Source organism: Mesoplodon densirostris, chromosome 20, assembly GCF_025265405.1.
Source record: "Mesoplodon densirostris isolate mMesDen1 chromosome 20, mMesDen1 primary haplotype, whole genome shotgun sequence".
NCBI lineage: Eukaryota > Metazoa > Chordata > Mammalia > Artiodactyla > Ziphiidae > Mesoplodon > Mesoplodon densirostris.
In genome coordinates this window covers 16,998,729-17,023,890 of record NC_082680.1, presented here as the reverse complement: position 1 = coordinate 17,023,890, position 25,162 = coordinate 16,998,729, and the positions used below count along the sequence as shown (strand labels likewise).

The window sequence follows — 25,162 nt, the reverse complement described above, 5'->3', positions numbered from 1 at the left end:
GATTTAAAAATGGGCAAAGGGGCTTCCCTGGCAGTCTAGTGGTTAAGACTTCGCCTTCCAATGCAGGGGGTGTGGGTTCGATCCCTGGTCAGGGAGTTAAGATCCCACATGCCTCAGGGCCAAAAAGCCAAAACATAAAACAGAAGCAATATTGTAACAAATTCAATAAAGACTTAAAAAAAATGGGCACAGGACCTGAATAGAACTTTCTCCAAAGAAGATATACAATGGCCAAGAAGCACATGGACAATTGCTCAACATCATTAGTCATTAGGGAAATGCAAATCAAAATCACAATAAGATACCACTTCACATCTATTAGGATGGCTATTATAAAAACAAGACAGAAAATAATTAAGTGCCAGCAAGAACGTGAAGAAATTAGAACACTGTGCATTGGTGCGAGAATAGTAAAATGGTGTAGCTGCTGTGGACAATGGTATGTTGGGCTCCTCAAAAAATTAAAAATAGAACTACCTTATGATCCAGCAATTCAACTTCTGGGTATTCACCCAAAAAAACTGAAAGCAGGATCTTCAAGAGATACCTGAATACCAGGTTCACAGCAACATTATTCATAATAGCCAAAGGGTAGAAGCAATTGAAGTGCCCATCAGTAGATGCCTGGATAAACAAAACGTGGCATATACATACCATGAAATATTTATTCAGCCTTTAAAAAAGAAGGAAATTCTGACACAGGCTACAACATAGATGGACCTAAAGACATTATGCTAAGTGAAATAAGCCGGTCACAAAAGGACAAATATTGTATGATTCCTCTTATATAGGTTACCTACAGTGGTCAGTTTCATAGAAGCAGAAGAATAGAATGGTGGTTCCCAGGACTTGAGGGAAGGGGGCAGTAAGGAGTCAGTGTTCAGTGGACAGTTGCAGGTGGAGAAGATGAAAAGTTCTGGATACGGGATGCTGGTATGGGCTGTACAACAATGGGAATGGACTTCTTACCACTGAACTGTACACTTAAGTTGTGAAAAGGGTACATTTTATGTAATATATATTTTACTACAATTTTTTAAAGTTTAAGAAGTTAGAAGGAGTTGTGCTACTAGTTATAGTATATTATAAAATAGTAAAACAGTCTATTAATGGTAAAAAATTATACTGACAGATTAATAAACTGGTATATCAATCTCAGAAATACAAAAATTCAGAATAAGATAGTGGAGATATTTCAAATCAGTGAAGACATTTATTTGTGATAAGATATTTGGATTTCGAAAAAATTAAAACGTGAGAAGCAGCACGGTGTAGCGGTTAAAAGTCAACAATCCAGAGCCAGACTGCCTAGGTTTAAACCCAGCCCTGCCAACACACAGGCTGGGGGCAGCCTTCTTTTTTTTTTTTTTAAAGGATTCTATTTATTCTTTTTTTTTTTTAAACATCTTTATTGGAGTATAATTGCTTTACAATGGTGTGTTAGTTTCTGCTTTATAACAAAGTGAATCAGCTATATATATACATATATCCCCATATCCCCTCCCTCTTGCATCTCCCTCCCTCCCACCCTCCCTATCCCTAGGTGGTCACAAAGCACTGAGCTGATCTCCCTGTGCTATGTGGCTGCTTCCCACTAGCTATCTATTGTACATTTGGTAGTGTATATATGTCCATGCCACTCTCTCACTTCATCCCAGCTTACCCTTCCCCCTCCCCACGTCCTCAAGTCCATTCTCTAGTAGGTCTGTGTCTTTATTCCTGTCTTGCCCCTAGGTTCTTCATGCCCATTTTTTTTTTGTCCTCATATGTAAGAATGGGGGTGATTTTAGTGGTACTTACATCATAGGTGCATGTGAGAGTTAAATGAGTGTATTTTTAAATGCTTAGAACAGCACCTGGCACATAGTAAGTGACATATAAATATTAGGTACTTGGGGGCTTCCCTGGTGGTGCAGTGGTTGAGAGTCCGCCTGCCGATGCAGGGGACCTGGGTTCGTGCCCCGGTCCGGGAAGATCCCACATGCCGCAGAGCGGCTGGGCCCATGAGCCATGGCCGCTGAGCCTGCGCATCCGGAGCCTGTGCTCCGCAATAGGAGGGGCCACAGCAGTGAGAGGCCCGCGTACCGCAAAAAAAAAAAAAAAAAAAAAAAAAAAAAATTAGCTACTAGTTCTCATCATACACCAAGAAGATATTAAAATTGGATTAAAAAGGAAACTAAAAGCATACAAATTAAGCATAATTAAATACAGATCAATCTTCTCTTTTAGTAGAGGTTTTGTGAAGCATAAAAATATAGGAAAACTTAAAAGATGTATATGACTATAAAAATGGAAAAAATTTTAAATCACTGTATACAAAATAAAAAGTCATACAGTAAAACACAGGACAAAGGACAACAGATATCAAATCAATAATGAAGAATCATATACCCCAACAGTATAAGTAAGCAAAAGCTCTAAACAAGAATAAATTAAAACGGTCAATACAATTTCTTTTCCGTTTAACCTTATCGTGGCTCACATCTTTCCTGGCTCCCCAACTGTCACTCCTAATCCCCATTTCCTTTGCTCACATCCTATAGAAGGGTTTAAAAAGCCAAATACTTGTGGTCCTAACCTTTCTTCAGATTAGGGGTGTGATCCGGTTTGTGCCAATAAGACTTAAAGATAAGGGTGCCAGAGGGTAAGGTGCTGGGTAAGACTTGCCCTCCCCGATAAAGGTAGGCAAGCATGTCAGGAGAAAGGTCCTTTGCTCCCAGCCTCTGCGCACAGCAGCAGGGGGACTTAGCACTTGGAACTCTTGGTGACCATACTTTAACTGAAAAGTCACAGACAAAAGCAGGACGAGTGCTGAGGCAGGACGAGTGGAAGGACAGAAAGATGACATTATTGAACCACCAACCCAGGAACTGCCCACCTCTAGTTTCCTGCTAAGTAAACGCACAGCCTTCTGGTTTAAAACAATCTGTGTTGTACACATGCTCCTGTCCACAGCATTTGGTGCAGTTGACTCCTCCTCTCTCCTTAAAAGGCTTTCTTTACTTGGCCTCCAGGACACCACTCTCCACTGACTTCCCTCCTACCTTCCTGGCTGTTCCTTCTTGGTCTCCTTTGTGATTCCTCCTCCACTCTCTAGCCCTTCAAAGCTGAAGAGGACCCCAGAGGTACTTCAGAGACTCCATGCAATTCCCCAAAGGTGCCCTTGACCTGTTCTCCTTCTCTACTTCCTCTCTGGGCAATCTCATCCAGTCTAGTGGCTTTACATACCAGCTAACTATTGCTGAATCCCCACCTGATCTCCCTCGAGCAGACTTCTCCTGGGCGCTCTAGACTTGTAAATCCGACTTTCTACTCTATATCTTCATGTACGTACCCATTATTTTTCTCAACGTGATGTCAGTACAACTGAGATCCCGATACCCACCTCCCAACATCCGTGTCTCCATCATCCTTCCCCATCTCAGTTCACGGCAGCAGCATCCTGCCACGGCTCACACCGAAATGTTGAGGGTTATCTCTGATTCCTTTCTTTTACTCTCAATCCTCATGCCACCAGCAAATCCTGCTGTCTTTATTTTCAACACGTTTCAATCTAAACCTGGCCCCTCTCATCGCCCCACCCAACCCTTCCACAACCCTATGGAACCACAGCCTCCTGCCATGATGAGAGCCATGCTTCCTCAGGGATGTTTCTGCTGAGCCTCTCACTCCCACTCAGTGTATTCTCTACACAGCTGTAACAGTGCTTCTGTTAAAATTAAAGTCACTGTGGTTAAGAGCCGAAGTCCTTATGATTTTCAAGGCTATACGTAATCTGGCTCTCCAGTACCTGTCACACCTCATCTCCTATTTCACTTTTCCTTACTTCATTCCTTGCTACTCCTAAGAGCTGTCAGTCAAGCTCCACCTCAGGGTCTTTCCACTTGCTCCTCCCTCTGACTGGTGTGATTTTCTTCCAGATGTTCACACAGCTGGCTCCCCGCAGGCCTTTACTCAAAAGCTACCGCTCGGGGCTTCCCTGGTGGCACAGTGGTTGGGAGCCCACCTGCCGATGCAGGGGACACGGGTTCGTGCCCTGGTCTGGGAGGATCCCACATGCCGCGGAGCGGCTGGGCCCGTGAGCCATGGCCGCTGAGCCTGCGTGTCAGAGCCTGTGCTCCATAACGGGAGGGGCCGCAACAGTGAGAGGCCCGCGTACTGCAAAAAATATATATATATATATAAAAAAAGAAATAAGAACTCTTAGGAATTAAAAAATACGATAGCAGGAATTAAAAAAAAAAATCTACCTCTCTCTCTCTTTCCCATGCCCATACACCCCAACATGTCACATCCCCCATTCTGCGTTAGTATTTTTTCTCTCTTTAGTACTGTATGCTGTCAAACATCCTTTGTACTTTATTTACTTATGAATAGCCTGTCTCTCCCAGCAGAACGTAACTTCACAGAGGGCACGTTTTGATCTTGTGTTCACTTCTGTACCTCAGCACGGTGACCCTTATATCTACATTTATCCAACAAATATTTGAGTGCCAAGCATATTCCAATTAAAATAAGATACCATTTTGCACTTTCCTAAACAGTGAATATTTGGCAAGGGTGTTAGAAATGTCAACGCGGGGAATATAGCCAATATTTTATAAAAACTATAAATGGAGTATAACCTTTAAAAATGGTGAATCATTATATTATATACCTGTAACTTATATAATATTGTACAGCAACTATACTTCAATAAAAAAAGAAATTAAAAAAATACACGTTGGCTAGGGTGTTGGGAAACATGCTAATATACTCGGAGTGGGAGCATAGACTTGCACGCTATTTTTGAAGAGCAACTTGGCAACGTGTATCAAAAGTCTTAAAAATGCTCACACCCTCTGATTCCACCTAAAGGAATGTATCTCAGTAACTTACCTGACCAGAGTAAGTACTGATATACAAAGTTCTTCAGTGTAGAGTTAACATACTGAAAAACACTGGAAACAACCTAATGTTCAAACAAGTCTGAAGAAATAAATCACAGCACATTGAGAAGATGACTACAGTCCTTTTAAACCATATTTTTAAAGAATGTTTAAAAATTTAAGAATCTAGGAAAATAGGCACCACACCTTTTAAAATGAAAAAGAAAATTCAATCAACTAAGGAAGTGCCTATTGACTGTTAGGCATGGGGTTTTTAAAACAGTAGGAACTCTGTCCCCATTAGAAATACATAAGCATAGGGCTTCCCTGGTGGCACAGTTGTTGAGAGTCCGCCTGCCAATGCAGGGGACATGGGTTCGTGCCCTGGTCCGGGAAGATCCCACATGCCACGGAGCGGCTGGGCCCGTGAGCCATGGCCGCTGAGCCTGCACGTCCGGAGCCTGTGCTCCGCAATGGGAGAGGCCACAACAGTGAGAGGCCTGCGTACCGCAAAAAAAAAAAAAAAAAAAAAAAAAAAAGAAATACGTAAGCATATGTGCATGAGAATATGTAAAAAGAAAAGGCACTGAATAGCTATAAATTGTGAAGTTAGAGACTACTGGGCATTGATGAGATTAAGGATGTTCTCTCCCCCCCACCTTCCCACTTCTAAAGTGCTATACTTTTTTTTTTGTTTTTCTTTTCGCGGTACGCGGGCCTCTCACTGCTGTGGCCTCTCCCGTTGCGGAGCACAGGCTCCGGACGCGCAGGCTCAGCGGCCATGGCTCACGGGCCCAGCCGCTCCGCGGCATGTGGGATCTTCCCGGACCGGGGCACGAACCTGTGTCCCCTGCATTGGCAGGAGGACTCTCAACCACTGCGCCACCAGGGAAGCCCAGTGTTATACTTTTTAAATAGCCTGCTGGGAAGGGGACATTGGAAACCTGATGTGACATTCAAATTAACTGGTTAAATTCAAGGTAAGAGAGGGGCTGAGTAAGGTTCACCTTGCTTGGGACAATGCCTCCCACATCCCTTTCTTGACACGGACAGACCAGGCTCTGTCAGAGCCTCTTCACTTTGCCGACTACCTGCATACCCATGCATCACGTCCTAAGTGCCCACCTGCCCTCCTCCGTATGTCCATACATTCTGTACTGACTGTCCTCAATCTTTATATTCCATACTCTGAACCCCAACTGTGCCTTCATTTCTACTTCCTAGTGTACCAGCCAAGTGCTGAAAAACACCTCAATCCATATGTATTCTTCTTATTTCTAATTCTGGGGTTTCAGTGTCAAAAATTAAACAGCAGAGAGCATCAATACTCAACCAAGACTGGCCCTTCTGTAATATAAAGGTATACCTCTATTATATTACAGAATTACCTATATTATTATCCCAAGGAAGAATTTCAACAAAATTTGATATTTGTAATCGTACGCTCTTCTGAAATCCTACAGCTCTTTTTTTATAGTACTATAAGGACAGATGTAATGAGGGAGGAACTTGCCTTTGCCCCATCTTGGCTGGTACCTTGAGGCCACGAATCATGTCTTACTTATCCCACGATTCCTCAGGCTCTGGAGTATGGCTTGCACAGTTTACACTTTCAGTCTGCTAAGGGAACAAATTACCTTCCAAAATGCAGAATTTCAGTAGTATATATTCACATTTATATATTGCAAAATGTGTCTTTAGTCACATTCGTGAGTTAGCTAAGGCAATATTATATCAGTAGGGTACAAGAAACTGTACTCTGCATAACCGTCACCATTTGCTTAGATTTGAGAGTAAACTCAAAAGATAAAGTCACAGCAGTACAGGTGAGTCATAAGAGAAACACAGCAAGTCTCTCTTAAGAGGGCAGTAATTTGGCAGAGAAAGAAGAACATCCCACAAAACAAGGTTCTCATGATGACTCGAATTACACAGAAGCACAGTGTTCATGGTGATACTGTCAGTACCTGTTTCTGCAAGTATGTTCACAAGGTGTCTGCTGCTTCAGGTAGAGATTAAACAAAAATAACTTCCTGAGTCACGGGCCTGGGAACATGTGTCCCGCAACTAAGGGTGTAGTAAGTCAAAGGCTTAGACAGGTTGCATCCTTTCCCAGGTACCACGAAGATGAGCAAGGTTCTTCACATGTTCATCGGCAAATGTACTGACCTGGTCGTGAGTGAGCTCACCTGGCACTCACCCTGAAAACTCCTAATATGAACCGAGGTGGGCACCTGGGGAGCCTCCTGTCTCATTAGAAGCCAAGGTTCATGAGCAGAGCTACTTTGAACAACGAGGTCATTGAGACTCAAAACTGAATCCTGTCTTCAGTTTATTTCCCTTTCTAAGGCTACAAAAATAAATCAATAAAATCTGCACAAACTCCCCTGAAAGAAATCACCTAACCCCATAAAAAAAGAGGAAGCTGTCTATTCTCCACAGGTGCTAGTCTGAACCTGCACTCTTACCTCCCACTATTTAATCTCCAGATGGATTTGTATCCACATCCTCTGCACCCCCGTCTCTATTTCAAAGACTACCTTGCCTGTGCCCTGGACACACTTGGATGCTCCCATCGCCTGGCTGTCCCTCATCCCCGTCCTTGATCTCTTTACCAGCTCTTTTCCCACAGGCTTCCTCACCCTCCACATGTTTTTACAGTCTTAAGCCTCAAACATGCACACACGCCTTTGAGGTGCTTTCTCAAGTCTTTAGTCTCTTCAAGTTCAACATGCCCCAAACTAACCCATCATTCTCTTTCTGACAATTTCTTCTTGCTGCTCTAGTCCCTGTTTCATCCCATGGCCACCCAGACAAGAAAGCTGAGGAGACACTTGGGACTGTTCACCACCAGTGAAGCTGACCGGAGCCCTGTCCTCCAAAACATTTTTAATATTTTCACTCTGATTTCTTTTTTTCTTTTTTAAAAATATTTATTTATTTATTTGCGTGCGTCGGGTCTTAGTTGCAGCAGGGGGGCTCCATAGTTGCGGCTCACCAGCTCTTTAGTCGTGGCATGCTAACTCTTAGTGGCGGCATGTATGTGGGATCTAGTTCCCAGACCAGGGATCGAACCTGGGCCCCCTGAACTGGGAGCGCAGAGTCTTAACCACTGTGCCACCAGGGAAGTCCCTCACTCTGCTTTCTATTACCAAATGCTGGTGTAACTCTTACAAGTTTGTGCCTAAACTATTAGAACTAATCTGCCGTGACCTTCCTTGGGGTTCACCCATCACTTACCCCAACACACAGCCTACTCAAGGCATGTTGACCCTGCCTTCCACCATGTTCCCCAAACACTCCAGGTCTTTCATAAGGCTACATTTGCACCCCAGGGAAAGCCAGCAACCTTCCATGCCTGGCAAACCCCTATGGGCACATTCCAAGGCCAGTTCAATGTCACCACCCTTCTCCAGCCTTCCCTTGGGCTGAGTTAGTGGTGTTCCCTTTACTGTGGACACATAGTACTTCATACAAGTTTCCATTCAAATCAAGCCAGACAACATTTTACACCTGTTGTGTAAGAGGTACACTGTGCTGAGAGCTGGAAAATATAAAAATAACTAAGACCTGGGCTCTGTCCTTATGGATATCTTCCAGATATGGAAGGAAATAATTATGGCACAGTGTAATAAATGCAAAGTATCACAGAGAACAGGACAGTTCAGCTGGGGTTTGAAGAATGAAGAGGTTGCCCTCAAATGGTTTTCTGAAACCACCCGCCTTTCACCTCACCCTCCAACTAGCGCGTGCGTTAAAAGGACCTATAAATCACATTTATGTTCTCAGGATCTAGTAAGCTGCCCAGCACACAGCAGGCGCTCAAAGCGCTTCTTGAATGGACAAATAAGACAGACTGCTCCGTTTATGAGTCATTCCATATCTGGAACAGTCTTCTCAGAATTACTTGCCAAGTGAGCAGAATTGTGTGGAATGCCTGCAAAATGATCAAGAATTCACAGTGACGATGTAAATGAGGAAGAAGAGAGAAGATGCTTGTCTCCCAGGTGCCTCTAAGACCCTCCCTGGTTGGCCTCATGCCCAGTCCCTGGCCGCCCCACCCCACCCCTCCACACACACACACAGGGCAGCTCACTGGTCCTCAGGCTCCACCCCCCACTTCCTCACCTTGACCTTCGCACTTGCTCTTCCCTCCACCTGATAGTCAAATACTGCCCTCCTTCACCTCCTCCATGGGTTGGCTCAAATGTCACCCTATTTAAAGATCTAACTCCCTTCCCTGCTTTGTTTTTCTCCTTAGCGCTCATCTTACACACTAAACATTTCGTCCACGTGTTTGATATTCCGACCAGAATTTAAGCTCCACAAGGGCGAGAATTTGTCTCTTTTGTGCACCTCTTCATGCCCAGCACTTAGAACAGTTCCCAGCACAAGCAGGCACTCAACAGATCCTTGTTAAGTGACGAAGTGAGTGTGTCAGAACTACTGCGTGTACGCAACGGACAGAGGTCAGAAGCATAGACCCTGGGACCAGGCTGTCGGGTCTGTTCCCTGTCTCCACCAATTATTAACTTTGTAACTTTGGGCAAGTTGCTTAAACTTTCAAAACCTCAAAATCCTCATCTGTAGAATGGGAATAATCACAGTACGTATACTTCATGAGTTGTGAGAATTATACATTCAGAAACCTTAGAACAGCTTTCATTAGCATTCAAAACACCTTACTAGTATTACTTTTCTTATGGCAAGAAACATTGAGATACATTCTTTAAAACGTGGTTTAACTACATACAAATACAGAAACATCTATAATCAACACACTAAAGTTGGCTTTTAGAAATAGTTATTAGATGATCATTTCTGGGTTTTAATAATTAACTTCTGCAAGCGTGAATACATTTCTCATAATTTCGCTTGCTATCTCTCAAACTCTTGCCTAGAAAGGCCAAAATGATACAAAAGTAAATTGAAATGATTTTAAAATCAATCTAACACTAAAGGAACAAGAAATCAGTTTACAAAAACAGCTGAGCAGGAAAGAAGAGAAACCTATAAGGGTAGGCAAGTCATTACAGGTTTGGGATGCTTATTTTACTAACCCACAATAAAATGAATTAACACGAAGGTTTACCCTTTTGAAATGGTCTTCAGTTTTCTTCTAGAGAAACATCTCTTTCATGAGGCCTCTCTTCAGGCTCTGCTATGATCAGACGGGCCCCTGAACATTCTTTTCCTCCCAATCCTAAAGCGCTTAAGGGCCTTTTCCACACCCCTTACAGATCCCTTTGTGCTGCTCTTTGGTTGCTGCAGGAACATGCATTCACCCTCCCCAGGCAGTTTAAAGGAGCCCCAGGGCGGGGGTGGGGTGGGGTGGGGTGGGGTGTATATTTTGTTCTATTTCCGTAATCCTACCTGGCTCAGGCTGGTCACTGGTAGGTCAATTCCATGTGTGTATGAAGGAACACACATATTTATAATCTAAAACCTGGTAAGAACTGGTATTACCTCTGAAAGAGGGTGGCAGGCGCTCTCTGAAGGTGCCTGACTGGATCTCAAAGTATTTCCTAAGCAGTTATTTACTCAGCAGCATTAATCTGCAATGACCATGTAAAATCATTTACATCGTGGTAAACTGATATCTAATGTTAAGTCAAGAGCTCAGGAGACGCAAGAGGGAGGGGATATGGGAACATATGTATATGTATAACTGATTCACTTTGTTATAAAGCAGAAACTAACACACCATTGTTAAGCAATTATACTCCAATAAAGATGTATTAAAAAAAAAAGAGCTCGACAAGAGAAATGCCACAGTTTCTGAAGTATCCAGCTGAGCATAAGAATTTGAATTTTTCCAAAACTCATGGTCAGACTGAAAGTGTTTCTTTAGACTAATAACGTGAAGGTTACGAGCATGGACTCCAGAGGCCTGTTACCTGGTCTGAATGTACTACCTCTGCCACTTCCCAGCTGCATAACCTTGACAAATTATTTAACCTCACTGTGATGGCTTCCTCTCCTACAAAATGCAGATAAGCCTCACAGAACTCTTATGAGGATTAAATGAATTTATAGGTGAAATGGTAAAAACAAAGCCTGGTAAGCATTTAATAAGTGTGAGCTTCTGTCACTGGCATTATAATTATTCTTAGAAATAGTTTTCCTTGCTTATCTCATCTTATTTAATTAAGTGGTTGAAACACATACATATTCCAAAGAAACAAAGTTAGTTTAGATCTGGTTTGTTATAATCACTTACAATCTGGTTTCAGATAAACTTCCAGATTTTTTTTTTTTTTTTTTTGCGGTACGAGGACCTCTCACTGTTGTGGCCTCTCCCCTGGCGGAGCACAGGCTCTGGACGCGCAGGCTCAGCGGCCATGGCTCACGGGCCCAGCCGCTCCACGGCATGTGGGATCCTCCCGGACCGGGGCACAAACCCGTGTCCCCTGCATCGGCAGACGGACTCTCAACCACTGCGCCACCAGGGAAGCCCCAAACTTCCAGATTTTTTTAAGTTACTTTTTTATTTCCAGTTTTAATGAGATGACTGACATACATCACTGTGTGAGTTTAAGGTGTACAGCATAATGATTTGACTTAACGTGTACTGTGAAGTGGATTACCGCAGTAAGTTTAGCTAACATCCATCACCTCATTTAGATGCAGTTAGAAAACTTTTTTTCCCCTCATAATGAGATTTGCTCTTAGGACCTACTCTCTTAACAACTTTTCTATATATTACACAGCAGAGGTAACTACAGTCGTCATGTTGTACACTAGAACTGCCAGACTTTGACAAGTGAAATGGAAAAGTGCCCTTGGGTTTAATTACAATTCTTTCTCATATTCATTTCAAAGCTTCAAGAAAATGGCAATGTCAACTCCAGGTCTGGTTTTCTACTTAGTTCTCTGAAAGGATTTATTGAAAACCCCAAGTTGGCTGGAACATTTCTGCTGGTTACCTTTCAGGAGACGAACTCTGTGTGAGCACAGAGGATATCCATTTGGTTTCAATTTTCTAAGACACAAACACTTCATTGTACAGTAAATGGCAATATGCGCTCAATGATCCAAGAGCACATTGTTTTTGCTTCTTGATTTTCTGCTCTACTTTTAACTCTGTGACGATTAAGTTTCCTGTTCTCCACGACAGAACACCTCTCAATCTATTGTGAGCGTCCAAACAAGTTAGTTGCTATTAATATTTTAAAAACATAACACAGCATAATCAAGTTAGGCTTCCAACCATTAAAATAAAAAAACTCAAATGCAAATCTACAAAATTTCTGGTTACACTGATTTTTTTCCCCATTTATACATGGAAAATAACCAGGTAAGCGATAATTTAGTTTTTAACTTGGATTGAAAACTCTGAATGCATAGCTTAGTTATTAAGCTTATTTACACAGGTTAATAAAAGCTCAATAAATTTCCTGTCTTCTCATTAAGATGAAGCAGACCCAGTTTTCCCTCTTTAAGGCATGGCATTATGTAGCATACAGTAAAGGGACTTCAAAACTGTGTCACGGGCCTCCCTGGTGGCGCAGTGGTTGAGAGTCCGCCTGCCGATGCAGGGGACACGGGTTCGTGCCCCGATCCCGGAGGATCCCACATGCCGCGGAGCGGCTGGGCCCGCGAGCCATGGCCGCGGAGCCTGTGTGTCCGGAGCCTGTGCTCCGCAACGGGAGAGGCCACAGCAGTGAGAGGCCCGCGTACAGCAAAAAACAAAAACAAAAAAAAAAAAAAAAAAAAAAAAAAACTGTGTCACTCCTTGGTGGCATCATCTACATAAAAGAATCCCATCATTTACAATACATCCTGGGTACTGGCCTAATTTCTTAAAAGTGTGCGCTTCAGGTTTTCCGGGATTCGAGCACCATGTGGTCCAGAGAATCACACTAGTAGCAGCCACTACTCAGAAAATTAGGTGAGCTCCAAATTGCCCCTAGAAAGATAAGGACTGCAAAAGCTGATGGAGCCTGACATTCTCCAACCCTCCTACTTCACAGAAGCCCAGGGAGCGGAAACGACTAGCTCATGCAGCTCCCTGGGGCCATGGCAGTGCTAGAACGCAGCGCTTCTAACAACAGGCCAGGATGCCAGCGGCCAGGGCCCTCTGGGCCGCCAAGCCACGGGTGCTGCTGACACCCGAGTAGGAAGGGGCTCCCTGTCATCTGGAAAATCCATAAGCCTTGTATGGCAGCGACAGCAAGAACCAAAGCTTTGATCTCACTTATGCCCCAACTCCCCAAACTGTGGCAACATCCAAAATAAGGACTGTTGCTTCTCCCGATGTCTTTAGTGCCTCTTCTGTTCTCCTCCCAAAGGATGAACACTCCGAGCTGACAAATTCCTCCTTCCCACTCAGTTCCTCTGGGGATGGAAATGGAAATGCGTACAAACCCCTCTTCCGCCAGCCATACCTCTTCCTGGGCTTGCTCCCCAGGACCCTCAAGACCTTGGTGCACAAGGCCTGATTTATTTAGGCCTGAACCTAAGTAAATCACCCTTAAAACACGTCTGCATGTTATAAGCTTCTCACACGACAGCTTCATAACAGGATTGGACAATAAAACCTAAAAATACTAAGGTGTAGACAGGTAAAGAGATCCCCTGAGGATTTAGTTGGTTTTGTTAGTTTCTGCAAAATGTTCTCACATGTGTGAACACATAAGTCTTGAGGCACTTTTTTTTCCCCAGACCATTCAACAGCAGTCACTATTTTTATAAGGGAACTTACTTCTAAATCTATCTGACATGCCTTTCATTTGCTCAATGTTGTACCTGCTCACATGAGGGGTATTCCCTGCAGAGTGTTCTTGGTCAACTGGAGCGGCCAGCAGGCTTTCTGTCTTAGTCCCTATGAAAAGGGCTGCCTTTCCCATTTCCTGTTCTTATTTTAACACAGAGAAATGCAAACCTTTGCCAATTTAGGAAGACACTTAACAGCTACTTTGGAAGCTCTCAAATTTTATAAATGGAACATGACTTTACTACTTCTAATATACAAACCAACATAAATCAAAGTTCGTATTAGAAAAGTTTAACTTCTTAGTCACCCTCACATCCCTGAAGATTTTATAATACATGTTTCCGTAAAATTCAAGAAAAAAACTAGTCTCTTCATACATGATGAGGGCACATTATGAAACTAGTATATCACACCAGTATTATTAAGCAGTTAACCAATTGTAAAACATTTAAAAGTGAAATGACAGACATTACATGAAATTTCTAAAAATCTTATATGTTCTGGTATAATGTTATAAGTCATAATTCTAGTTATTACTTTAAAATGTATATCTCAGAACTAAAAAAAAAAAGAAAGAAAAAAGTGAAATGACCCGTATATAACCAGTGCCCAATTGTGTGTGTGTGTGTGTGTGTGTGTGTGTATGCATGCTTCTGAATAGCTTTTACGTTGCTTTATGCACATCTCTCTCTCCCCAACTAGCCTTTACGTTACTCAAGGAGCAGGGCTGTGTCTTAGACTTCTTTTTAGTCTTCCCTGTGCAAGATGCTGGTCCACAAAAGGCTACATGCTTTAGTGACACAATGCATTAGAGCTCTATAACCAAAACCTGTCTCTCTGCTGCCTGATAGGACTAATTTTACATTCAAATAATTCATAAGCTGCTATAAAACACAACTGAATGATTTTATGCTTACCAGAACTGGACACACGCCTTATCCTCTGGGGAGATATGGCTTGATCAGAGTTGAGATTTCTACTGTCACTCCGCCTCAAACAGGAAACAGAAGGTCCCATTTTGGCTTTCGGACCAGGTGTTTTCCTCAAAACGGAGCAGTTGGGCTTCGCTAGACTCCTACATGAGATGGTTGCAGTTTTTGAGGCATGAGAATGACCCTGTGGAAAAAATCATGAAGGTTTCAGTCCAGATCATACCTTCCCCACACCACCTCCTGGTGGGGTTAGGTATGCAGAAAAACACAATTTCTGTCTAAGCAGATATGCCAGATGGACATTTAGTTTTCATTTTTACTATAAAGACATTTAAACTCTTCATAATTTACTCTTTGATTCGTCATGATCTGCCTTTTGTCCCCATCAGGGAAACTGTTCCCAAGGTGACTGATGCCACAAGTTAAATTCAAGCTACAGCTTTCAGTCCTTTTCCTAGAGGCCCTCTACATGGTCTGCGACGCCGATGACTCCATCGTCTTTCTCTGGTTTCTCCCATAGAGCTCTCTGCTGGTTTCCCTTCTATCTGTCTGGTTATTCCATTTCTGGGTCCTGCTCTTCCATACCTTCAAAGGCTGGTCATCACAAGGGTCCTCACCATAAGCTTTCTCACCATATACTCTCCCCACGTGATCCTGTCCGCTCTTCCCACTGCCACCTAAACACCGCTGTATCCCAAGTCCTCACGCCCAAGCCAACACTCTCTCCCGAGTTCCCCATGTATTCAGTTTCTTTCTTCCTCTGCTTCACTTAGCATCCGTCAGGCACCTCGACCTAACAACGTTGACAATAATATTATTGTTTTTATATTATTATTATATTATAATAATATAATTATAAATATTTATTATTATTATATATTATTTTTACTGATCAACCTACAGACCTTACAGAATGAAAAATAAGTTTGAAATGTACGTATCAATTCATTTAATCCTAATAACCCTACAAGGTTGATACTTTCATCATACTGCATTTCACAACAGAAGAACAGGAAGCAGTTTCTAAAAATCAGATTAATTTTACCCGTTCATCTCAAAACTTAGCTCTTCCAATATTCACCACCATGTGCCCAGGCACCCCACTTACACAATGAAAGCTATTTCTAGGGGCTTCCTTTCTTACCTCCTAAGCCCCTCTGGATGTCATTCTCACCCTTCTCCCTCAGCCTTAGTACAGGCTGCGTCATTTCTGGGACGCCTGGAACCATATCCAATTCACCTCCCGGTCCCCTGCTAAGGAGATCTCTCTCAAGTCCAAACTGGGCTAGGAGGCTTCCCTCCGCCTCCCAGATAAAGTCGACTCTTCCAAATAAGGCCTTTTGGATGCGGCCGCCCTGCCACCCTCTTCAGCTTGGTCCTTACTGTTCATGGTTCTGCACCCCCAGCTCCCATGATACTCACTACCCTGCGTCCCCTAAATGAGAATGTTTCTTCATCTTCGTACATGTTATTCCTTCCACCCAAAACACCCTTCCATTCATCCTTGATCTTTAAGCTTCAGCTGGTGACTAACATGCTCTCTCCCCTAGAAGCCTTCCTTTCCTTGACAACTCTCCCCATCGCCACCACCCTACTCTGCCGTGAGCAGGACAGGGAGTCTCCACACACTCCCAACTGAGGACCTAACAGTCCCTTTTTGTTTACCTTCTAATACTACCCACTGTACTAGGCACTAGGTTTGGCCAGGGGCTGTGTCTTTCCTTCTCTAAATCCCAGCCATCACCGTCATATAGAGCACAAAGTAGGCACCCAATAAAGACTCTCATTCTACATGTAGGAAATGAGAGCCTGAGATTTGCTCAAAGAACAAAGTTCAACACCATAAGCTATCATTTGTATTCTCCCATTAAAGAAAAATTGAGCCTCACAGAGACTAAGTAACTTGCCTGAGGGCATTTTGCCAATGAATGGATGGAGCTACAATGTGAAACCACATCAAACTCCAAAATCGATGCTCTTAACCTATACGTTGACTATTCCCCACCAGGACCATTCTTTCTTTGCTTAATAAGTCATAAGTGCAGGACTTCCCTGGTGGCGCAGTGGTTAAGAATCCGCCTGCCAATGCAGGGGACACGGGTTTGAGCCCTGGTCCGGGAAGATCCCATGTGCCGCAGAGAGACTAAGCCCGTGCACCACAACTACTGAGCCTGTGCTCTAGAGCCCACAAGCCACAACTACTGAGCCCACATGCCACAACTACTGAGGACCGTGTGCCTAGAGCCCGTGCTCTACAACAAGAGAAGCCACCGCAAGGAGAAGCCCGTGCAGCGCAACGAAGAGTAGCCCCGGCTCTCTGCAACTAGAGAAAAGCCCACGTGCAGCAACGAAGACCCAATGTAGCCATAAATAAATAAATAAATATATTAAAAAGTCATAAGTGGATAATTTCCCTTAGAGATACGTAAAGCCCCATGTTGATGACATACACTAGGTGGATTAAAAACTAAATTAAATAGGGCAATATCCTAAGGGAACACTGGAAAGCAACATAAAATTGGCCAAAAAAAGCAGGCAATGGACACAAAGATCTTCTCCCTCTACCATAAAACTGGCTAAGGTAATTCCCCAGAAAAACCTTTAAAAAAGTAAACCAAACTTTTAACCAACTTACAAAGTGAATCTTTAACAAATTAGATTTGTTCTGCCTTTAAGAACCGACATTCCGTAGAATTTTGAAAGCCTGCAGTGTGTGGAACAGAAAGGGCCAGGATTCAAGTCAGGGGACCTGAGTTTGAATCTCAATTTTACAACTTACCAGCTATGTGTGTGTGTTAAGTAACCACTTATGAAGCTTTAAACTGTAGCTAACAAATTTCCTGTTGTTACTGGCAAGAGTAAATGACAGTGTATAAAGCACCTGAACATTTCTGAGAAAATTAAATGACATCATATACATAAAGCACCTGAGCAAAGGGTTTGGCCCAGAGCAGTCATCAAAAAAAATATCAATTTCTTTCCATTTAGATAATTCACCATCCCTTTTATCTAACATACTATCACCAATATATAACCTCTATAATGGGGAGCTATATTCAACCTGCATCAAATTAAAGTCAAATTCCTTTTCCAACAGAAGCTTTCTGAAGTTTCAGGTAAACCCCGACCAAACAGCTGGAAGGTTGCAGGCAACCTAAGGATTCAGTGAACTCAAGGCCTAATTTGTCTCAAGACCAACAGAGCACATTGAAAATGCACATTTCTCCAGCACTGTCTCATCACAGAACCGGGGCAGATTCAGAGCCTTTGGGTGCTGCTGAAATGACAAAGAAACATAGGGGTTTGCCTACAACACGACGCAAAGGCTCACTCATTCAACTCTCTACAATAAATACAATGCCTGTGGCCAGGGACGGTTTGCTGGGCCCCTTCCCCATGATACACGGAAATGTGTTAAGAGGTGAATAGCGATATTAGAGGGAATTGCACATGAAACATTATCATGGGGAAAAATGAGTTTTTAATACTCATCAACAAGTAAAAGTGTCAGTACTGAAAATATGGAAATCCTAACTGCAAGATTCCTAAGGTGAAAAGTGCTTCTTCTCCAGTACTGGGATCCACTTCAATGGGATGATTCTATCACCTTACTTCAGCATCACACCATAAGCCTGAAAGACAGGCTTTCATTCCGCACATGGGAAATAGAAAGCTAAGCCTTACTCCCAATGCATATATCAGAAAAACTTTTAATTTCAAAATTACACAAGCAATTTACATGCAAGGCAAATGTTATTTAAAGAAACTTTATGCTAGGTTTTCTGGCAGTTGGAGATCAGTGCACAATAAAAAGTCTCCCATAAATCAAGGAGGAATAAATGTATTATTTTCATGTATATGTATCTATAAACACCAAACTAAGAATGTTGCTTAGGGCCTCCCTGGTGGCGCAGTGGTTGAGAGTCCGCCTGCCGATGCAGGGGATACGGGTTCGTGCCCCGGTCTGGGAGGATCCCATATGCCGCGGAGCGGCTGGGCCCGTGAGCCATGGCCGCTGGGCCTGCGCATCCGGAGCCTGTGCTCCGCAACGGGAGAGGCCACAACAGTGAGAGGCCCGCATACCGCAAAAAAAAAAGAAAAGAAAAAAAAGAATGTTGCTTAGAATTACCAGAGGTTGTCATTTAATTTAACAACGTATCTAATTAAAAACTGTATAAAATGAGTTTCCTAAGTCTGACTTCAAAAGGACTTAAAAATAAAAATCTGAGTTTTGAAATAATGGACAGTCTCAGTAGCTTAGACATCACTGCGGTGGGCCATTCTTCCTAAAAGGAAGATTTACTATAAACGCCAAAGCAAGAATAACTTCCTAAAAGGACCTAACAATTCCCTATGCACCCTCAAAACACTTAAAACAGCCCTTTAACACTTCACCGAACTACACGTGTCACTCCTCTCAGACATGAGACCTCCACACAGATGACTCCCGTCTGCCTTCCTACCCTGGCACCGACCTCCACTCCTGGCCCAGAGGACAGACGCCCAGGAAAAGCCTATGTGGGGCTAGAGATGCATGCAAGTCCCCACTGCCGAAACAGCACTGAGAATGAACACACAAAGCCCAGAGCAGCCTCCCAAATGCTTCCAGCACTCAGAAAGCTAGTTTCTTCATTGCTAGAGTCAAAACTATATCCATGCTGAAAAAAAAAAATCTTTGAACTGCATGTGAATTCTTGTTTAAATGGAACCCCCAAACATCTGCCAGGTACTGTATGAAACATACTACCTTTTCACTATACATGAATAAAATGGGTTTTATTTTAGTACCAGGAATCAATACATTAGGACTGCAAGAGACCTCAGACATCTAGCCCAATCCTTTCACCTCTGCGTCTCAAAAGGTTACTTGCCCAGAGTCACCTTAGCTAATCAGAGGCAGAATTCAGAATCCTCCTGTTCACAGGACAGGGCTCCACCACCTGGGGCAGCTTCCTCAACAGGAGACCAGGAATTATTTTTACGTTGATACTGTTTACCAGCACTGCCTAGCCATTTCTCAAATGTGGCCCAATACATTTGTAAGTTCATAAACAAAACGTTTATTTTTTCATAGATATAAAATATAATCAGATACTTAACTTTAAATAACTAATTACGCTAAAATATTAAAGTAACCTGTTCTTTCAGCTTACTAGTAAAAGGAGTGTTGATACTCAATACAAAATACTGGACTTGAGGTTTTTTTTTTTTCAATATGCAGGTAACCAATTAACATTCTAAAATGTACTGACAGCCAAGACAAAGAATTACTGAATAACACAGCAATACCTGAAAGCAAATCTGCACACCTAGTTCAGCAATATTATTGACTATTAGTGGATAAGCAATTGCTAATACATCTCTCCGTTTCCACCACCATTTCCTGAAGCAGGCAAAAATTTCACTTACCAAAAACAGAGAACCATAGTCAAAGGTCTCATTCATAATTTCCTTTTTTAGCTCTTGTTTTGCCGTCGGTGTCCCATTTTCTTTTTCACCTTTTTTTTCAGGGCTAATCCTATCGATGTTGGAAGTATAGGACATTTGCAAACATTCTGTGCTTTCCATTTTAATAGGGAGTTCACCTTTGATCTCCTGAAAAACTGCAGCCACGGACGCAGTTTCACATGCTGAATTGGAAGAACTTGCTTTGTCAACATCTTCCTGATTCGATTTCATGGCAGATGTTGTTCTTAGAACTTTGTGTGAAGCATTTTTAGAATGAGTTGTAACATGCACAGCCTGGCTCGTAATGAGTTTATTAAATTGCTGCTTATGTGTCTTGTTATTTAGGATTTCTGCTTTTGTGTCTGCATTTAAGTCAGATGTTGGTGTTTTTCTCAAAGCTGTCGACGGTCTTGAGGAAGACACTGATGAAGGTGATGAGGCCCCAGTTAACTGAGGTCGGGGTGCAGCCTTTGATAGAGCAGGGTCCTTGGACTGTAGCACTGGTCTGGATACAACTTTTGCTTTGACATTCTTGAAGTTTGGTCTCGGGTAACTTATAATTTCAGTTTTTCTAACTTTGCTGCCTAGGGGGCTATTCGTTTTGGTGGTTGATTTTCCTAGATTAGGTTTAGACATGTTCATCGGTGCCCCCTTCAAATTTGGTAAACGTCTAAGCTCTCGATTACTCTTCTGCACTTTACTCCATTTCTCCGTCCCTTCAATAGGTGAGATAGAAAAGGTTGCGTTGGTGGGTTCTAGGACTGGCGTGGACATGCAAACTATGTTATTTGTACTAATGACCATATCATCTGCATCCCAAGTCAGTTCAAATGATGAAGCCACCTTTTGTCCTGGCGGGCTATTCGGTATCAATTCTATGGTATGATTTCGGGTTCCCAAATCCTTTTCATTAGAGGCAACTGGTGTGTCTTTAGCCACAGTGACTTGATGTTCTGCGTCCAGCACTTGGGTTTTGCTTTTATCAAAAGCTGGCACCAGTAAAGGGCATTCATCATCTATAAGACAATTGGACACTGTTTCTCTTACATTCTGGCCCATTTCCTTTTGCCCATATGAGCTCTGTGAATGTCTCTCACTATTTGGTTCATCTTTAGATGAACAAAAGAACTCTTGTAATACAGACCCACTGGGAACATCCATGCCATCAGAAACTGGTGTTAGAGCTTGTATCTCCTTTTCTCCACCTAGTCTTTGCTGTGCCCCATCTGGGTACTCACTGGTGACCTTTCCCGAAGAACAGTGACAGTGATTTTCAGTATCTGGAAGAACCAAATCAGTTTGCATCACCATGTCAGAAAATGCTGTGTAAGTTGTGTCTTGGGTCTGTGACACTGTAGCTTGAGGGTTTTCGAAGCTGTCTCTATCATAACTCATTTCTCTCACATATATCTTATCAGAATGGGAAGATGGAGGAATGCAACAGGATGAAGATGTATTTCTACTTCTCATGCTGGTTGGCTGCAGGCTTGCAGTGGTAGGCAAAGACTGACTCTTTCCGGTGGTGTCATGTGTTATGAAGGTACAGTTAATAGTATCCACTTTCATGTCAAATGTCTGGTTTAGCGCCAAGGCAGTAGGGTTTTCTGTACAGTTCAAATCATCATCGTTAGGATTCCACACAAAAGGCAGAGATGTCTCAACGCTCTGGTCCTGAAATGATTCTAGGGAATGACAACTGTTATGCAAATCTTTGGGTTCCTCTGTATTTACAACATGTGCAAGAGACAGCAGACATGTGGAATCCTTGTGCATATCTAACATCTCCTTACTAAAAAAATCACTTGAAGACTTTTGGTGTTCAAGTACTTCAACACACTGAGGGTTTAAAGAAATAGTTTCTCCAAAGACCACAGCAGAGTTGGTTTCATAATCAACCACCATGTCATCTGGGTTGGCAGAATTCCAACTCACATTATTGGTTGAAGGGTTTTGGGTACATGGTGATTTTTGGTTGTATACATATGTGTTTCCATTTTTATCACCGATAAATAAGGACTGCAGTTCATCTTCTGTCTTGTCATCTGAATTATCATCATTCATCCTGAAATATTAACTTTAAACCTCTGACATTTTATTTCTTCTTTAAAACCTTTTAAATGAGAGGGAAGGAAAATGTGTCCATCTCCTAAGTTTTTCAGCACAGCTGAAAGTTTCTCAGTCTAAGATGTCTTGAACTTGAAATGATTTGTTGTTCCCTGGAAGAAATAAAATGTTTCACTCAAGTAAATATTAGAAAATTAACAAGTCATCACTTGATTAATTTCAATTGCTTTCTTTTTACATTTAAAGAACCTACAACTGGTGGCGGGAAGAGAGCCTGAAGGGGTTAGTGCACCACGGCTAGCCCGGAGGGAGTCCCGGAAAAAGACTGGAGCTGCCGAAGAGGCAAGAGACTTTTTCTTCCCTCTTTGTTTCCTGGTGCACAAGGAGAGGGGATTAAGAGCGCTGCTTAAAGGCGCTCCAGAGACAGGCGCGAGCCGCGGCTAAAGGCGCGGACCCCGGAGACGGGCGTGGGATGCTGGGGCTGCTGCTGCCGCCGCCACGAGGCCTGTGTGCGAGCGCAAGTCACTGTCCATGCCCCCCTTCCGGGGAGCCTCTGCAGCCCGCCACTGCCGGGGTCCCGGGATCCAGGGACGGCTTCCCCGGGAAAGCGCACGGAGCGCCTCGGGCTGGTGCAACATCACGCCGGCCGCTGCCGCCGCAAGCTCAGCCCGCACTCCGTGCCCCTCCCTCCCCCCCGGCCTGAGTGAGCCAGAGCCCCTGAATCAGCGGCTCCTTTAACCCCGTCCTGTCTGAGCGAAGAACAGACGCCCTCCGGCGACCCACATGCAGAGGCGGGGCCAAAAACAAAGCTGAGATCCAGGAGCTGTGAGAACAAAGAAGAGAAAGCGAAATCTCTCCCAGCAGCCTCAGAAGCAGCGGATTAAAGCTCCACAATCAACTTGATGTACCCTGCATCTGTGGAATACATGAATAGACAACGAATCATCCCAAATTGAGGAGCCAGGAGTCAGTGCTGTGCCTCTGAGGTGGGAGAGCCAACTTCAGGACACTGGTCCACAAGAAACCTCCCAGCTCCACATAATATCAAACGGTGAAAATCTTCCAGAGATCTCCATCTCAACACAAGCACCCAGCTTCACTCAACGACCAGCAAGCTACAGTTCTGGACACCCTATGCCAAACAACTAGCAAGACAGGAACACAACGCCACCCATTAGCAGAGAGGCTGCCTAAAATCATAAAAAGGCCACAGGCACCCCAAAACACACCACCAGACGTGGACCTGTCCACCAGAAAGACAAGATCGAGCCTCAACCACCAGAACACAGGCACTAGTCCCCCCCACCAGGAAGCCTACACAACCTACTGAAACACCCTTAGCCACTGGGGACAGACACCAAAAACAACGGGAACTACGAACCTGCAGCCTGCAAAAAGGAGACCCCAAACACAGTAAGATAAGCAAAATGAGAAGACAGAAAAACACACAGCAGGTGAAGGAGCAAGATAAAAACCTACCAGACCTAACAAATGAAGAGGTAATAGGCAGTCTACCTGAAAAAGAATTCAGAATAATGATAGTAAAGATGATCCAAGATTCTATTTCCAAGATCCAAAATCTTGGACATAGAATAGACAAAATGCAAGAAACAGTTAACAAGGACCTAGAAGAACTAAAGATGAATCAAGCAATGATGAGCAACACAATAAATGAAATGAAAAATACTCTAGATGGGATCAATAGCAGAATAACTGAGGCAGAAGAACGGATAAGTGAGGTGGAAGATAAAATACTGGAAATAACTGCTGCAGAGCAGAATAAAGAAAAAAGAATGAAAAGAACAGAGGACAGTCTCAGAGACCTCTGGGACAACATTAAACACACCAACATTCGAATTATAGGGGTTCCAGAAGAAGAAGAGAAAAAGAAAGGGACTGAGAAAATATTTGAAGAGATTATAGTTGAAAACTTCCCTAATATGGGAAAGGAAATAGTTAATCAAGTCCAGGAGGCACAGAGAGTCCCATGCAGAATAAATCCAAGGAGAAATACGCCAAGACACATATTAATCAAACTGTCAAAAATTAAACACAAATAAATCATATTAAAAGCAGCAAGAGAAAAACAACAAATAACACACAAGGGAATCCCCATCAGGTTAACAGCTGATCTCCCATCAGAAACTCTACAAGCCAGAAGGGAGTGACAGGACATATTTAAAGTGATGAAGGAGAAAAACCTGCAACCAAGATTACTCTACCCAACAAGGATCTCATTCAGATTTGATGGAGAAATTAAAACCTTTACAGACAAGCAAAAGCTGAGAGAGTTCAGCACCGCCAAACCAGCTTTACAACAAATGCTAAAGGAACTTCTCTAGGCAGTAAACACAACAGAAGGAAAAGACCTACAATAATAAACCCAAAACAATTAAGGAAATGGGAATAGGAACATACATATCAATAATTACCTTAAATGTAAATGGACTAAATGCTCCCACCAAAAGACACAGACTGGCTGAATGGATACAAAAACAAGACCCATATATATGCTGTCTACAAGAGACCCACTTCAGACCTAAGGACACATACAGACTGAAAGTGAGGGGATGGAAAAAGATATTCCATGCAAATGGAAACCAAAAGAAAGCTGGAGTAGCAATTCTCATATCAGACAAAATAGACTTTAAAATAAAGACTACTAGAAGAGACAAAGAAGGACACTACATAATGATCAAGGGATCGATCCAAGAAGAAGATATAACAATTGTAAATATTTATGCACCAAACATAGGAGCACCTCAATACATAAGGCAAATACTAACAGCCATAAAAGGAGAAATCGACAGTAACACACTCATAGTAGGGGACTTTAACACCCCACTTTCACCAATGGACAGATCATCCAAAATGAAAATAAATAAGGAAACACAAGCTTTAAATGATACATTAAACAAGATGGACTTAATTGATATTTATAGGACATTCCATCCAAAAACAACAGAATACACATTTTTCTCAAGTGCTCATGGAACATTCTCCAGGATAGATCATATCTTGGGTCACAAATCAAGCCTTGGTAAATTTAAGAAAATTGAAATTGTATCAAGTATCTTTTCTGACCACAATGCTATGAGACTAGATATCAATTACAGGAAAAGATCTGTAAAAAA

At 42.8% G+C, this 25,162-nt stretch overlaps 1 protein-coding gene across 2 annotated transcripts in view; it reads right to left on the bottom strand.

The window, feature by feature from the left end:
• MTUS1 (microtubule associated scaffold protein 1) overlaps nt 1-22,025 on the bottom strand; it is a 105,837-nt gene extending 83,812 nt beyond the window's left edge. For both annotated transcript variants that reach the window (XM_060085949.1, XM_060085950.1), the window contains exons 1-2: nt 19,926-22,025; nt 14,502-14,700 (exon numbers count right to left, since the gene is read on the bottom strand). In XM_060085949.1, the coding sequence (XP_059941932.1) occupies nt 14,502-14,700; nt 19,926-22,025 (2,299 nt within the window). The remainder of the gene's footprint in view (nt 1-14,501; nt 14,701-19,925) is intronic.
• Between the last annotated feature and the right edge of the window lie 3,137 nt (nt 22,026-25,162).